The sequence below is a fragment of the Marmota flaviventris genome, chromosome 17, assembly GCF_047511675.1.
Source record: "Marmota flaviventris isolate mMarFla1 chromosome 17, mMarFla1.hap1, whole genome shotgun sequence".
Classification (NCBI taxonomy): Eukaryota; Metazoa; Chordata; class Mammalia; order Rodentia; family Sciuridae; genus Marmota; species Marmota flaviventris.
The window spans coordinates 43,498,255-43,516,365 of record NC_092514.1 but is presented as its reverse complement, the minus strand read 5'-3'; the positions used below and the strand labels follow the sequence as shown (position 1 = coordinate 43,516,365).

The 18,111-nt window shown below is 34.5% G+C and overlaps 1 protein-coding gene across 1 annotated transcript in view; it reads left to right on the top strand.

The window, feature by feature from the left end:
- Positions 1-18,111, top strand: part of Vmp1 (vacuole membrane protein 1) — a 115,878-nt gene that overhangs the window by 22,488 nt on the left and 75,279 nt on the right. The window contains exons 3-5 of the mRNA XM_027950230.3: positions 711-846; positions 1,815-1,905; positions 3,972-4,082. Coding sequence (XP_027806031.1) covers positions 711-846; positions 1,815-1,905; positions 3,972-4,082 — 338 coding nt within the window. The remainder of the gene's footprint in view (positions 1-710; positions 847-1,814; positions 1,906-3,971; positions 4,083-18,111) is intronic.

Below are 18,111 nucleotides of genomic sequence, written 5' to 3'. Positions count from 1 at the left end.
ATGGGAAAAATATTTTAATCCAATATCTTTCCAAGCACTCATACTTTGTACCATTCCTCTTCTAGATGACTTAAAAGAATTTATAACCAATGTGATCCTGCAATCTGTACACGTGAGAAAAATAAGAATTCATACCCCATTTGAATCAAATGTATGATATATGATATGTCAAGATCATTGTAATGTTTTGAGCAACCAAGAAAAAAAAAAAAGAATTTCCTGCAAAATTGCCATTAATTGAAAAAGAAGCAATAGGCAGATAGATATACAGACAAATGAAATGCCATTGAGCTTTAAATCATGGGAATCTACCATGGTCCTTAGCTTTCCTTAACAGCTTTCAGACAAACTCTTAGTGGGCTACCTATATTAATATTAATTGTGTTCCAGAGGTTGCCTCCTCTAGAGAAGAGATGGTTTCACCTAAACTGTTTAAATTTGTATGATCCACATGTAAATTACATTGTTTCGACTGTTGAGATTTTGTGGGGTTTGGTTTTTGTTGTTGGTGTGTAGGGATGAACCCAGGCCCTCATATAAATTCACATGTGCTAAGGCTCCACTGAGCTACATCCTCAGCTCTACTTTTGAGATTTTATGTGCAGTCTTTCAGATGTAGGATGGAGAGCTGGATGAATTTTTTTAAGTGATTCAAATAAGTAAGTATAAATGTTAGAATTTCTGTTTTAATTGCTGCTGTTGTTTTGCAGACCCCTCTTCAATAAATGAAAAGAAGAGGAGGGATCGGGAAGAAAGACAGAATATTGTCCTGTGGAGACAGCCACTCGTTACCTTGCAGTATTTTTTTCTGGAAATCCTTATAATCTTGAAGGAATGGACCTCAAAGTAAAGAGTCTTCTGCTACTTTTTATATAAATGTTATTTTCTAATTTTAGAAATCCTCAACCATCTCCTACTCCCTGCCATCTGCTCCATCAAAATATATTAAGTTAAATTTAGAATTTATCGTAAGAACATATTTAGTTCTCCCTTCTATAGTTTGAAGAAAAATAGGGAATTTAGTTTGAAGAAAAATTAGGTGATGAAATCCATTTGCTCAATGGATTACTATAGTTGCCCACTGTCTCATGTTGAGTCTTGCAAGGGAGAACACTGAAAATATTTTGGTTTTACCTTCAAGAGAAAACAGGCCTGTGTGTATTAGATATACTGATTCTGAATCAGGGCAAGGTTCAGCGTTTGTGGCACTTTTACTGATAATTTGAGCCAAAGAATAAGGACTCTGCCATGAATATATGTTCTATCTTTAAGTTAGTACCTGTAAACACTGCTTTGAGTATCATAGAGAGCAAGTTCAACCTTTACACATCTTATCATTTTCTTGCTTGCCCTTCCAAGTTAGCTGTACTATTATTATCTTACATTTTTATGGTGCTTAGAGTTGATAAAACACTATAACATTTTTCATCTCATTTAATCCTAACATCAACTCCATGAAGAAATTAAAATAAGTATATAATTTTGATTTTAAAATAAAAATAAAATTGTATTGGTTAAATGTCTTGCTAAAAGTGCAACGCTAATCATCTCTAAACCAGGTCCTCATAGCTCTGTTATCCTCATAGCTCTATTATGCTTCTCTAAATTAGAAGTTGGGGGTATAAACAAGATCAGGCTTTAGGTAAAGGAAAGGATATGGTGGGGTTTATGATAAGAAATTGAGTTCCATGCCCACGTGTCTTCCCTTGACTCCTTTCTGCACCCTACTTCAACGAATTGTTTTAGGAATGTTGCATCTGAAAGTAAGATGACTGAGGGTTTTTTTTTTTTTTTTTTTTTAATTTGTTTTTAAGATTATGGCATCGTCAAAGCATTGTGGTGTCTTTTTTACTGCTGCTTGCTGTACTTATAGCTACATATTACATTGAAGGAGCACATCAACAGGTAGGAGATTTAGCAATTATTTTTAGTTTACACATTGTCTAATTTCAGAAAATTTCAAAATGGGACTAATGTGGGTTTCATAGATTTTGTACCCTCAAAATTTAGGCTCAGTTATATATTTTTAATTTTATCTGATAACATATCTTTGAGGGGGATTGGTATCAGGGATTGAATTCAGAAGCCACTGAGCCACATCCCCAGCCCTGTTTTGTATTTTATTTAGAGACAGGGTCTTACTGAGTTGCTTAGCACCTCGCTTTTGCTGAGGCTGGCCTGGAACTCGTAATCCTCCTGCTTCAGCCCCATGAGCTGTTGGGATTATAGGTGTGCATCATTGCACTGGGCCATAACTGATATCTTAATGTCTTAAGACCATAAATTAAAAATATTCTTATATTGTTTCATGGCTGTCAGTATTCTATTTGGTATCTCTGATTCCATATTCCCTTCAAAGATTTAAATGTATCTTTCCTGACTCTGTTCAGTAAAAGCAATATGAAACCTTTTATCTCTGCCAAAGTATGAAAGTTTTTTATATGGATTGGGTTTGTGGCTCAGCAGTGGAGCACTCACCTAGTATGTTTAAGGCCCTGGGTTCGATCCTCTGCACCACATAAAAATAAATAAAATAAAGATATTGTGTCTAACTACAACTAATAAATAAATATTTTTTTAAAAATTTTGTATAAAACTTTTACAGTCTGTCCAAACAGGCCTTTTCCTAAGTTGAAAGTTAGATTTTATACCTGTAATCCCAGCAGCTCAGGAGGCTGAGGCAGGAGGATTGCAAGTTCAAAGCCAGCCTCAGCAATTTAGCAAGGTCCCAGGCAATTTAGACTCTGTCTCAAAAAAAAAAGAAAAGGAAAGGGCTAAGGATGTGGCTCAGTGGTTAAGTGCCATTGGGTTCAATCTCTGGTAACAAAAAAAGAAAGTTAGGTTTTATTTGTTTAGAAAGACAGGTTCCTCAGCCTCTGGTCTGCAGGTACATTACTGATGAGAAAACAGGACATTTTGTTATTAAAATAATAAATTTTATTAAAATAGTAAAACATTGTTCAAATAGGAAATGGTCTAAAATGGAATCATTTCATACTTTAAAGCTGTTTACTTCTCAGGGAGTTCTTATAGTTTTAAATGTATTTCTTTAAATAATATTTAATCTTTGCAGTAAACTAACTTGCTAAATTTTACTTTCCAAAAATGGGTAGATTTCTCTAGAAACAAGTTTGGAATTCTTTCAACAAATATGTCTCCCATTGCACTTTATTTTGTTCTTGTTTGCAAAGCATCTTGGGCTTTGATAGCACACACCTGTAATCCCAGTGAGTAGGGAGGCTGAAGCAAAAGGATCCCGAATTCAAGGTCAGCCTGAACAGCTTAGTGAGGCCCTGTCTTAAATATAAAATGAAAAAGAACTAGAAATGTAGTTCAGTGATGAGAGTGCTTGACTAGTGTGTGCAAGGTCCTGGATTCCATCCCCAGTACCTCAAAAAGAAGGGGAAAAGGCAAAGCATCTTGATCTTAAATATAGAAAATTTATATTAGCCACATTTTTACTTGGATAATCAAGAATGTATTCTATTCACAAATATTATATAATTGCCTCCCTTTACCATTGTGTATTATGCTTTTTTAAAGTTTTGTAAGTTTTCAATAGCTTTAAAATTCTTATTATCTTATTAGTAATTTGCTTTTTCCTTTGTCTTCTCAAAGGAAAAAGAAACAAGAGCTTTATTCCTTCCAGATAGATAAAATTTTTATTATCTTAGATATTCATACTAAAGAAATTAGGCCTCTGAAGAGTTTTGTCTTAATATTTTCTTCCTAATTGAAACTTTATTTAGTTGGTTTGCCTTATTGTGGTGGTAGTGTATACATACCATATTTCTGTATCAAGAATTCAGATTTTTCCTATATCGTGTACAACCAGAGAAATGAAAAGTTGTGCTCCATTTGTGTACAATGAATCGAAATGAATTCTGCTGTCATGGATGACTAATTAGAACAAATTAAAAATAAATTTTAAAAAATAATTCAGATTTTTCTCCATTCTTTTTGTTTTTCAGTATGTGCAACGTATAGAGAAGCAATTTCTTTTGTATGCCTACTGGATAGGCTTGGGAATTTTGTCTTCTGTGGGACTTGGAACAGGACTGCATACCTTTCTGCTTTATCTGGTAAGAATAACTTTTTTAATGAGCAAAAAATGAAAGAGATTTTATCTCTCTCTTTTTTTTAAATCATTTATTTTTGAGTTTTAGGTGGACACAATATTTTATTTTTCTGTGGTGCTGAGGATAGAAACTAGTGCCTCACGTGTGCCAGGTGAGCGCTCTACCACTTGAGCCACATCCCCAGCCCGAGATTTATTGGTGCTTTTATTTCAGAAGTTAAAAGTTCTAAGATCTGGGCTGGGGATGTGGCTCAAGCGGTAGCGCGATCGCCTGGCATGTGTGTGGCCCGGGTTCGATCCTCAGCACCACATACAAACCACAAGATGTTGTATCCGCCGAAAACTAAAAAATAAACATTAAAATTCTCTCTCTCTTCTCTCTCTCTCTCTCTCTCTCTCTCTCTCTTAAAAAAAAAAAAGTTCTAAGATCTGTATTACCTTTTTTTTTTTTTTAGCATTTTTATCCTCAAATCATTACTTAAAGATTGATTTGAATTTTGTTTTGAGTTTTCTTTTGAGTCAAGAACTTAAAAAGTGAAAAAAAAAACCACTTAAGCCAATAAAGTTTATTTAAATTAGTTCAGACAATTTTATTCCTTCTGGATTTTGGAATAATGATTCTCATGTCATACCATTAATTGTTGTTCTATTACTTGAAGTTAATTTCCATGTACAAAATTCTGTGTAAGGCCAGGCATGGTGGTTCACACCTGTAATCCCAGCAGCTTGGGAGTCTGAGGCAGGAGGAATGCAAAAGTGAGGCTCTAAGCACTTAGTGAGACCCTGTCTCTAAATAAAATACAAATTAGGGCTAGGAATATGATTCAGTAGCCAAGTGCCCCCTGAGTTCAATCCCAGGTTACCCCCCCAAAAAAAAAAATTATGTGTAAGAATTAAGATGGATTTGGACAGTTTATTTTCTATATTAATCAGCAACAGAGAGATTATGTCTTTTCTCATATCTTCAAACACCTTATGTACACTTAGACATTATTTTAGTATTCTTTTTTGGCGGGGAGGCACCTGGGGATTGAACCCAGGGCCTTGTGCATCAAAGCAAGCACTTTACCAGCTGACCTATGTCCCCAGTCCTTATTTTAGTATTCTTAAATATAATTGATAAAGTATTACATTTGTAGAACTAAATGCTTTTTAAACCCTTGAACCAAAATATAAAAGTGCCCTGTTTGAAAAAAATTTTTTTTCTAATTGAAATTAAACAGAGTAAAGGTAAGTTTTTCTTATCATTCACAAATATGCCAAAAATAATATTAGAACTAGGACTAGTGAGAAAAGAGTGAGCAAGACACCTAGGGCACAAATTTATTCATTTATCCACTTATCTATCTATCTATGCATCCATTCATTCATTCATTCATTCAGGTGGTGCTGGGGATAGAACCCAGGGCTTTGGGTGTGACAGGCAAGTGCTCTATCCCTGCACTATATATCCCCAACCCCTAGGGCACAATTAGGCAGGGTCATGCAAGTACAGGGTTGATGTGTAAGTGCCTCCTTAAATTTCATGCCCTAGATGCCTTACTTGTTTCACTCTGTTCCTATACCTGAAAAATAAATTTAAAACAATTCCATATTTATAAATAGTTTGATCTTCATTGGGGAAAAAACGAGTGAAAGGGTATCATGGTGAGACTGATTGCTGAATAAAGTTCATCACTGCAAACACGTGCAATCTCTATAACTACAATGAATTAATTTCTGAAGCAGGTATGATAAGTGTTAAGGAGTGATTGATTGTCTGCTTGGTTCAGAAGAGTGCTGAATTAATGATCTGAAGAATACTTTAGAAATTAATCTATAATGATAATTTCTCCAAGTCTATAGGAGTTTAAAAACTTGGAATTTTAAGTCAGGCGCAGCATCACACACCTATTATCTCAACTACTCAGGAGGTTAAGGCAGGATGCTCTTGAGTTTGTGGCCAGTCTCCACAAAATACCAAGACCCCTATCTTAAAAAAAAAAAAAAAAAAAAAAACTTGGAATTTTAGAATTATGTTCATGTTTGCTTGCTGATTTTAGCTGAAATAGGTACATAAATCCTAAATGACATAATCCATGTCATTGTTTCTTTAATAAGTACTACATTCTTAGTAACATAACATTACATTCATCTTTAGAATTTGTTGAGGGAGAAGTGAAAAGAAGAAATGGCAGATTACAGAATTCCTTTCTGTGCTTGTCTAGACCTGTTCTGAGATTTCTTGGGAAAACCAGATTAAGAAACTCATTTTAGCTGGGCGCAGTGGCTCACTCCTATCTATAATCCCAGCGGCTCAGGAGGCTGAGACAGGAGAATCCTGAGTTCAAAGCCAGCCTCAGCAGTGGCAACATGCTAAGCAACTCATTGAGATCTTGTTTCTAAATAAAATACAAAATAGGGCTGGGGATGTGGCTCAGTGGTTCAGTGCCCCTAAATTCAATCCCCAGTACCAAAAAAAAGAAACTCATTTCAGGGCTGGGAATGTGGTTCAGTGATCGTGTTTGCCTCATATGCATGAAGCCCTAGGCTCAATAATTATTATATATAATATCCGTTAACTGTATATAAAATATATTACATGTTAAAATATATTAAAATTACATATAAAAGCTTTGTGGTGTTAGCAGTACCAGTAGTAAACGGAGATTCAGGATGGTTCAAATTACTTTTTTCATTTTTAGATAAACTGAATCTTTTTTATTGTTCTTTCACCAGTAGCATTTTTCTGTGACTAGCATTTAAGATTCTTTCAAATGCCCTAAAATAAAGTGTATATAAAATAACCAAATCTGCATTTTATGGACATTTAATTCTGCCTGTTGTGTAGGAAATAGATTGATACGTTATTAACTAAAGCCCACAGTTTATATTAGGGTTCACTGTGTTTATAGTTTTAAGGCTTTTGACAAATGAATAGTGTTTATATATATATATATATATATATATATATATATATATATATATATATATATATAGTATTATAGTATCATGTAGAATAGTTTAACTGCTCTAAAAATGTCCTGTGTCCCACCTATTTATTTCTACTCTCCTCTACACTCTCACCCCATCTCCAAACTCCTAGCAAAATGCAGTTTCAATGGTCCATGGCTTGATACCTCATTTCTGGTGGTTTGTTTGGTTTTTTAGTTGTAGATGGACACATACCTTTATTTTATTTATTTAGTGGTGCTGAGGATCAAACCCAGTGCCTTACATATGCCAGGCAAGCACTCTACCACTGAGCCATAACTCCAGCCCCACCTAATTTCTTTTTATTGCTGTTATTCCATTTTGCAAATGTATTACCACAGTTGTTTATCTGTTTAGTTATTGAAGACATCTTGGTTGTTTCCAAGTTTTGGCAGTTATGAATAAAGCTGCTATAAACGTTTGTGTGCAAGTTTTGTTTGGAATGATTTTTTTTTACCTCATTTGAGTAAATTCCTAAAAGTGTATTGGTGGAGCATGTGCATTCATTGCTGGTATGGCGAAGTTGTCCTTCATGTATTAACCTTATATCTTGCAACCTTATTATAATCATGTGAAAGTTCCAAGATTTTTTGACAGTTTTTTAAGATTTACTAGGTAGATAGTCATCCTCTACAAAGACAGTTTTATTTCCTCCTTCTCAGTCTATATAATCTTTATTCCCATTTCTTATCTTGCTATATTAGTTCAGTTTCCAGTATGTTGCAATGGGCAAAAGGTGCGACTTATGCCATCCAGGGGGAGAAATAAAGAATGTCCAGGTGCTTCTGCTGTTGTCAGTGCTTTATTCACTCAAATCACTCAATACAATTTCACTCTGTAGGTTCTTAATCAAGAAAATCGACAATCCTTAAATACTAAGCACTGCAATAGACATAATCAATTCACAGCAAACAGTTCTAGATTAATTAAGTCTAAGCACTGCAAACACACTTAATCATGACAGGCTAATGACAGACATTTTCTCTGCATGCAAGTGTCAGTTCAAAAGTCTCAAGCCTTAGGCTTTAAGTCCAGCAGATGCATACTCAGACCGTGGTTATCACATCAAGAACAAAAGTAGGCTTCTCCTAGAGTGGAGCTGATGGCCAGCTAAGCCATTCAACTGTATATCACCAGGGTCAAGATGTGACTGTAGAGTTTGAGAGCTGTGAGTACCACGCAGAGTATTAGGCAAACGATGACAAGTGATGGGATGTCAGTACAGGTCTTCATTAGGCTCTTCAGCTTGTGTGCCTCAGTATCAGCTTGCTGAATGTCTGTTAATTTGCTCTATTATTAAGTTTTGGGGCTTTTGACCCCCCTTTCAATCCTTATCAGCTTCCACCGGATTTCTCAGTGAAATCATTTACCCTGAGGTTTAAAACATCTGATATGGTGATCCCCACCCTGATCTTATCAGGGTGGGGGGAAGTGACTTGTTTGTGCCTGAGAGCCACACTGGAGGGTTCCATTAGGCGTGCCTGTAAGACTGTAAAAACTGGAGTTTTTAAAATGGAGTTGCTTAGACTCAGGCCTAAGGACATCCTCACACAGTATGATATTGAATAGGATGAGAGGGGCATCTTGCCTTGTTCTCAATCATAAGAGGAGACCTTCTACTTTCTCACCCTAAGGTATGTTAGCTATGTTAGGTGTAGGTTTTTGTAGATTTTTTTTTTTATCAAATTGAGGAAGAACATCTCTACTCCTATTTTGCTGAGTTTCTTTTTTTTTTTTTTTAAATCATGAATCACTGTTGGAATTTGTAAAAAAACAAAGCACTTTTCTTAAAAGAAGACTACAGCAATCAGAAGTAGATCAAAAGCCAATAAAGCACAAACAAGAAAATGAGTATATACAATTGGAGAGTAATCTGTTAAACTTCATTTATTTATATACTGGTTTTGATTTTTCAGTTGATTTGTTGAGATGAAAATCAAATTATAAGAGGTTAACTACTACCAATAACAAAAAGGAGAAGCATCAGTGTCATGCTCTGTTATACTAATACTGCCTGAAGTCAGTTCTATTAATTTTAACCCTTTTCTATTTTTATGGTATCTGACCAATGGGAAGATTTTGTATTCTCACACTTTTGAACTCTAGCCATATTGTTTGTTTTGACCAGTGAAATATGATCATAAGTAATAATTTGCTTAGAATCTTTGGGTTGTTATTGTAGCATTGTCTAATTTATCCTGGTAGATTAGCTAACGTCAATTAAATATTTACTATGTGTTAGGCTCTGTGATCACTGCTTTAACATGAATAATCTCAGTTCTCCCAAAGAGCCAAGGTAGTCAGTTAGTAACCAATGGTGTATCAAATAAGGGTAAATTATCAAATGTATGATGTGAACCTTGGCCAAGAATAGAAAAATAGGAAAGTAGAGGCAAAGCAGAGTCAAAGGTTTTAAATTTTTATTTGTGTTATTGCTATTCCAAATAATTTTTGATCAGATGTTTTTAATTTACCATTTTCTAGGTATAGATGGTGGACAGAATTTTATTCTTATAGATCACATTTCTTTTGTTTTATGTCTAGGAAATGTAATTGTATTTGGAAGTCCTAATTCTGCTTTCATTAATATAATCCTCATTTAGGGAAATGTGACAATAACATTCTCATGGCCTACTTTTTTGTGCTGATGAAACAGATACCTCTGCCATTTATTCATATAACTCCTCAGTCCAGATACAAGTGACCATGTTAGAATAGTAATCTGATCAGAAATATAAGCCTCCTTTTGACAATAATATGAAGTAAAATGTGTGAAAAAGAAACCAGTTTTAACAAAGAGAAGAGATTTAGTCCATTCTTTTTCATGTTTCTCTTTACTGGAAATCATAGCCTTAAAAGTTTTTCATATTTTATATTCACTGATTCCCCCAGTGTGGAAGTTCTTTTTTGGAAGTATCATTTAGTTAATTATAATTGATCATATACTAAATGGTCACCTACAAGAGTTGTATTTTGCGAGGCACGGTGCTCATGCATGTAATCCCAGTGGCTTGGAAGGCTAAACCAGGATTGAGAATTCAAAGCCAGGTTTATCAACTTAGTGAGACCCTGTCTCTAAATAAAACATAAAAATGGGCTGTGGATATGACTTAGTGATTAAGAGAACCCCAGGTTTAGTCCTTGGAATAAAAAACAAAAAAAGAGTTATATTTTCTGAAATTTTAGATACTTAAAATGGAAAAGTTATCTTGATTTTTCAATTTGTCTATAAAGTTGCACTCATTTTCAAATTTTTTTACAAAGTGTTGGGATTAGGGATTGAATACAGGGATATTATACCACTGAGCTGCATCCTAGTCTTTTTTATTTTTAGACAGGTTCACACTAAATTGCTGAGGCTCACCTCAAACTTGGTCTTCCTGCCTCAGCCTCCCAAGCTGTGGGGATTACAGATGTGTGCCACCATTTATATTTTTAGGTATAATTGAAAGTTTGTAATTTGAAATTCAGATGTCCTGGAAGTCCTCATCACTTCTTTGAACATTAAAAGTAAGAGTTAGTATTTGTTTGATCTGCATAAAATTTCATGACATCACCTGGCGAAAAATTGCTAGTTTGGACTACCATCAATGTTTTTTTTTTTTAGAAAGAGAGAGAGAATTTTTTTTTGGGGGGGGGGGGTAAATGGACACAACACAATGCCTTTATGTTTATGTGGTGCTGAGAATCGAATCCAGGTCCTGCCCATGCTAGCGAGCACTCTACTGCAGAGCCACAATCACAGCCCCTACCATCAAATTTTGTCAGTTGATTTGAAGACAGCATAAATTTGTTTTGCAAGACACCAGATATATAGCCAGAAATGAAAAGTTAAATATTGTTTATGCCTGAATAGTGGTTGATAACCAGCAAGGAGGTGACAAAGGAAAAGCAGTGGCTTTCTTTTCTACATTGCTCCAGGGTAGTTAGTTGGACCACTACATACATATCTGTTAATATTATTGATCAGCAAATGGCTTCAAAAAGCGTGCTAATTCCCCTAGACATTATAATTGTTATTGTATGTCTGTGCAAATAAACATTTTTCTGGCAGAAAAGGACCAGTGATATTCTTCAGATTTTCCAAAGAGACTGTAATCAATAAAAGGTTTAAAAATTACTTTTAGAAATTTTTTCTTCTTTTATCTGTATTTGGCTGCCACTAGGTGGCATTACTAATATAACCAATATACTGTACTTTATTTGCAAGTTCCTTTCTGGATAAGTATATATTTGTTAGAATAGCTTCATTCAGAAACCAAACCGTCAAATGGCTCTTCCTAGTTTGGAGACATATTCTATTATTTTTCTATACTTAACACCTACAAATTTTATGTACATCAGAGCAGTTAATACATGTGAGTGAAAATATTTACATAATAGTTTCCCACATTCATTAATTAGTTCAGCAATTATCAGCCTTTTATCCATTGTAACATGTATTTCCACGAAGAACATAACTCGTAGCATGCAAAGACTCACGTATAATGCCAAACTGACTAACTTTCAATTGTGTCACTTTCTTTAATTAAGAATATGCAAGTAGCCAGGTACAGTGGTGCATGCATGTAATCCCAGTGGCTTGGGAAGTTGATGCATCAGGATTGAAAGTTCAAAGCCAGCCTCAGCAAAATCGAAACACTAAGCAACTGAGACCCTGTAGGTGCCCCAGAGTTCAATTCCAAGTACCAAAAAAAAAAGAATATGCAATTGATCAAAAGTATTTTTGTGTGACTGGGGTTGTAGCTCAGTGGCAGAGCACTTGCCTCGCATTTGTAAGGCACTGCGTTCGATCCTCAGCACCACATAAAAATAAACAAATAAAATAAAGGCATTCTGTTCATCTACAAAACTTTTAAAGAAAAAGTATTTTTGTTATTAAGCTAAAATCTTTCATTTCTATCTTGAGAGGAAAAGGAGCCATGTGGATTCAGATAACAGGGTTTGAATGTCTACTCCATTATTATTAGCTTCATGATAGTTGACAGATTTCTTAACTTTTAAACCTCAGTTTATTCAATATAAATGGGGGTAATATTTACCTGAAAAGGTGGATAAAATTGTAAATATGTTTAAAGACATCAAAATTTGAAAGAAATTAAAAGAATAATAAGGCCAATATCTAAGGTCAAAGAGGGTACTGAGAGGAGAGGCTGGCCAGGGATAGACCCTGATAAACCGTACAGGCTTTAGATTACAACCCTAAAGGGTTACACTTTAAAAGAAAGGATGAACTAGACATAAATCAGCCCTAGTAAATACTGAAGCTCAGATTTAAATAATCTTATCTGCTTAGAATTGCTAATGGCCCAGACACTCACTAGACACAAACTTAAATCTGGGGGAGAATAAAATCACCCTAGGCTTCACATTATATTTTATATATATATATAGTCCCAGCACTCACAAAAAAAGTAATCAGATATATAAGGACATAAACTAATTTCATCAAAAACAAAGCAAGAGAAAGGTTGAATGTGCATACATATAATGCCTAATGTTATTGGACATGTGCTTCAATCCAAAATTAGTATGTTCAAGTATTTTTTTTTTTTTTAATTTTTGTACTACTGGGAAGGTTTGATGGGGTTTTATTTGTTTCTTTGTTGGTGCTAGGGATTGAACCCCAGGAGTGCTTTACCACCCAGTTACATCTCCAGATCTTTTTATTTTTTTATTTTGAGACAAGGTCTCGCTAAGTTGCTTAACCAGATTGTTGAGTGTGGCTTTGAATTTGAAATCCTCCTGTCCCAGCCTTCCAAACTGCTGGGATTACAGGTTTGTGCTACCGTGCCTAACAACTTTGATCATTTTAACAGAAGATTGGAAACTGAAAAAGCCAAGTGGAAGTTCTAGAATAATTTTTTTTTTAAATAACTAAAATTAAGACCCATTTAATGGGCTTTCATTTGATAGAGCTAAGAGAGAAAACTAATAAACTATAAAATAGGCCAGAGAAAAATATCCAGAACAAAAAAGGAAAGATGGCAAAAATGACATGCTGTCATTTTGTGGAAGTCATCTAACAGCAGAATGGTATCATTTTTTTTTTAATATTTTTTAAATTGTAGATGGACACAATACCTTTATTTTATTTATTTATTTTTATGTGGTCCTGAGGTTCAAACCCAGTTCCTCATATGTGTGAGGCAAATGCTTTGCTGCTGAGCCACAATCCCAGCCCCGGAATGGGATCTTTAAAGTACTCTTAGAAAATGTCTACTAACAGAGGATTCTACATGTAGTAAATAATCACATCAGTAGTGTAAAATAAAGATATTTTCCTAGCTGGGCATGGTGGTATACACTTTCAATCCCAGCAACTAAAGAGGCTGAGGAAAGAGGATCACAAGTTTGAGGCTAGCCTCAGCAACTTAACAAGACCCTTTCTCAAAATAAGAAATAATAAAGAGCTGGGGGTGTAGCTCTGTAGGAGAGCACCCCTGTAGGTTCCATCCCATCCATCCCAGTACTACCAAAAAAAAAAAAAAAGATTTTTCCATGAAATGGAAATAGAATTTGTCATCATGCCAATCCAAAAATTTTTTGGATTGGTTCAATCCCCAGTACCATAAAAAAATGAGTAAATAAATAAGTATTTCATAAAATTGTTACTGTACTAACTTATTTCAGTTTTCTTTAAAACCCTGAACAGGTAACTGGGTTTTTCATACCTCACTGGTAAAGCATGTATGAGGCCCTATTCAATTCCCAGCGCTACACAGGGGAAAAAAAATCACTTTATTATAAAAGGAATTAAACATATAGAACTGAAGAGATGTTTATATAAATACTTATACTGCAGATCATTGTACTGCAGATCATTGTAACAAGTATTATTATAAAATTATTATAGAACCCCTAAAATAGGGAAGAATTTGCTTGGAGGAAGAAATAGGGAAACTTCATGAAATGAGTTTGTTGATGGAAAGGCATAGGAGAATGTAGAATTCTTATTCTAAACTATAGAATGCTCTGAAAGTCAGACTAGAGAATTTAGATTTTATACGTCCCAAAAAGTAATTCAGAAAAGAATTAACATTTACATTTTAGAAGCATAACTCTGTCAGCATCATGTAATGTATTTTTTGTGGGGAAGAGACTGAAAGTAGACTTCATTTAGAAGGCGCCCCGTTAGAAGGCTATGTCCAAGGTAAACTCTAATGAATGCCTGATCTAAAGAAAGACAGTAGGAAAGGTTTCAAATATTGGGAAATGGATAGAGTATGGGAGTACAATTAGCTAAAATAAGAAAAATGTAAGCTTCACTTCTAAAATAAGAGCTCTTTGAGGACCAAGTGTTTTTTTTTTTCTTGCTGTTGTATTGCAAGTGTCCAGAACAATGCCTGTTGTGTGGTAGAGTGCTCAATAAGTATATGTTGAATAATGTAATTAAACTAAAATCATGAAGCCTACGTAAGGAGAAATAGACAGAATAATTGGACTTCTTTTATTGGCAAAACATTCTGTCCTAACATCTGAGCCTTAATTGTGACTATTGATGAAAAACAATCTAGTCTCTATACAACTTTCTCCTAGTTTGCAAGATAGTTTTATATTGAGCATTAGTACATCCTCTTATTGTGTCTCCAACAAATTAAACTATGTCTGTTCCTGCTATGTGAACAATATTTTAATATACTTTTTGTCTTCAGTTTACTTAAACAGATAACAGGCTCAATGAATGATTTAAGAGGTGATTTTTATCATTTATTCAGTGTATTGATAAGATCTGATTTATCTTTATAGTAAGTTATTCAGTAACAAATTAGAAGTTAAATGTAAAGTATGAATTATATTTCTTCTGTTCTTATTGTTTATGCAGGCAGGTTTTTGTTCGTTTTTTGACATCTGTGTGAGCAAATTTTGCCTAGCAAGTTATACACGCTACTGATTTCATTCATTTGCTTTACTCATATTTTTACATAGATCACATTTTTTTAAAAAGCTGTGGCTGACAGATTTTTCTAAGCTAACACCTTCTAATCTTCTCTTCACTATTAATTCCTTGAAATTTACTGACAGCTTCATCTTACGCTTAGCAAGCATGCACCAGATTTCCTTTTTGCAAATCCTGTATATGAGAGACAGAAGAATGCATATTTATTCTCTGGTGTCCTGGAAATTATACCCCGAGTAAAAACAATACATTAATGTTTGCACAAAGTGAATACATTTGGATGTATGGCCCATTTGGATAAGTCAAAATTTTTACCTTAATAATGTTCTACCCTAGAACTAGAAGGTGTGCTTTCTCTATGAAGGGTCAAATAGTAGTTATTCAGACTTTGAGGGCCATACAGTATTTGTGCAACTACTCAGATCTGTCATTGTAATTATATAGCAGCCATAGACAATACATGAATGTTTGGGAGTTTTCCATTAAAATTTTGTTCACAAAAACAGGCAGCTGAATTTAATCTGCAATTTGTCGTTTATCATTGACTATATATAGTATACCAGAAGAAGCATATTGAGTCTGTGAGACTAAATGAGTTAGTTAGCTGTCTTCTTTTTTTCTTTCTGCCCAGTTTTGGAGATTGAACCCAGGGCCTCAGACATAATAGGCAAGTGTGCACCACTGAGCTCATCCTGAGCCCCAAAATTTTAAGTTTAGATATTAAAAACAATGGCATAGGGAGCAGTGATGTACCATATAATCCCATAAACTCTGGAGGCTGAGGCAGAAGGATCACAAGTTCAAGGTCAGCCTCAACAACTTAGAAAAATCCTGTCTTAAAATTTAAAAAAGGCTAGGAATATAATTCAGTGGTAGAGCACTCCTGGATTTAATTCCCAGTACCACACAAAATAATAATAATAATAATAACAACAATAATAAACACCCAGGGTGAGGCCCTGGGTTCTAATACATCTCCAGTACTGGGTGAAAAATAAAACATCTAAGAGAAGTAATGAAGTTATTTTAGTAACTAACTTGTAATTATTTTCTATTAACAGAGAAGTATGATTTATAATTCTGTAAACAATTAGATTAACAAAAATAGGAAATTTTGTACATATTAAGAAGTATGTCTCAGATGTGCTTTGTTTTATACAGATTCATTATGGTTCATCAGATTACAAGATGATGATTAAAGAGCCATTTTTAAACTTATATGTGCCATTAACAATTTATAAAGTTTTCTATTTAGCAACAACAAAGAATCCATTGGCTTCAATGTATAGTACTGTGTTGTGATGTATGTACAATATGACACTAGGTGGAGCAATTTCCTGTGCAAAGATTGAACAAAGTTCTGTATCCTTTTCCGATAAGCTCAGTTTCTAGACTAAGAACTATAAAGACAAGAAAAACTATCAGTGATCTTTAAAAAAAAAAAAGACAAGAACATTTATTGGGCAGTTAATCATTGAAACTCTCAAAATGAACTTGATGCCACAATAGCTGCCCTTTCGGGTTTTGTTGTTATTCCTTCACCAAATTCATGCCTGAATCTGCAGGTGCCTTGTTCTACCAGTCCTAGTGGTATTTGGTCTTTTAGCCTTGGCACTCCAGCTGTACTTTCTCTTGCACCTGGCAGGGTAGCCACATTTGCCACAGGCTTCTTGTAAAGGTGGTAGTAGTCCTTAGAGCCACAGTTGTGGCACAACATGTGTGTCTTGTTATGATGCTTTCCAAATGATGTGATGTTCCCTTCATCCCAAAGCCTGAGGACTCCTGTTAGGCACCACCACCAATTCCTCTGCTGTTAGAAAGGGCCAAACACTCCCAAACTTCTTCCCTTAGCTCTTACCATAGGCAGAGCTATATGAGCTTCTCAAAGGTCTAACTGAAGTCAGGCATCTAGAACAGCTCCAACTCCATGACTGCCTACCAACAGTCATTTCATGATTTTGAAAAGCAGCCAAACATTTAGGATGGAAGGATAAATGTATTTTGCTGAAAATTTTTCTCTGACATATATTTTAACCACTAGGTTTTCTCACATTGGTAAATCAAAATGGAAGAGTTTTTGCGTGTTTTGCATATTAAAATTATTTAATATGAATTTAAATCTAGGGCTGGGGCTGGGGCTCATCAGTAGCGTGCTTACCTGGTATGTGTGAAGCACTGGGTTCGGTTCTCAGCACCACATATAAATAAATTAATTAAATAAAGGTCTGCAAATTAATTAAAAAAAAAATCTTTCCTAGAGGTGGCTTGGAAGTAGAAAAGTTTGGAACTATTCAATTTTGTTTTAGAATAGACCAAATTTTATCAGAAGCTATATCGTTTGAGTGGTATTTATGAACCATTTGTTTAATATGATTATTTTCATAGAAAAGTTAAACTTGGCTGTTATGAATTAAATATAAGGAAAGATAGTTGTGAGATATTTGCCCCTGTGTTAGATTTGGATGCCTGTGTCTATTTTAAAGTTTGGGGTTATTTCATTATTAAAACATGTAATAGTTGTACCTTTTAAAAATCTGACATCTTGATTGCTTTCTAATTCATGAAAAACTCTGTATAGAGCACCCTGCTTCCTTTAGTGCACAAATACTTTATAGCATTCTATACTGTTAAAGTTGTTTTTTTCTTCCTTATACTCTTTTCCTCTTGGCTATTGCTAAAAGTAAATGTTATTTGGAAAACAGCATGGATATGGATTTAAATGAAATGTGAACTAGTATCAGTAATTGAAATATTGTAGTAATTTTTTTTTACCATGCAGTAATTCCTTTTAAAAGTTGTTAACCAACTTCTTCAGTTTCATTTCTGCTTGACTTCTGATTATTGCTTCATTGATCACCTGTGTATCCTTCAAGACAGAAAAGGATGAAATTACCAAAAGTTAATGTTCTGGTATGACTCAATATTGCTTTCTATAAGCATAATGACTGTCATTGTAAGAATTCAGTGAATGACTCAAGGCTCTTGCGGGAAGACCAACAGGCCCTTCTTAGAAAAAAGTCTGTTTGCCTTTTGTTTAATGGGGGCATGATGGCTCTTCTCCCTGTCTTCTTCAAGGAATGACTCATATTTTGACCCTTATGAGCATCACCACATCAAAAGAGGAAACCATGGTCTCTAGGACATAGGCCTGGATTTTTGC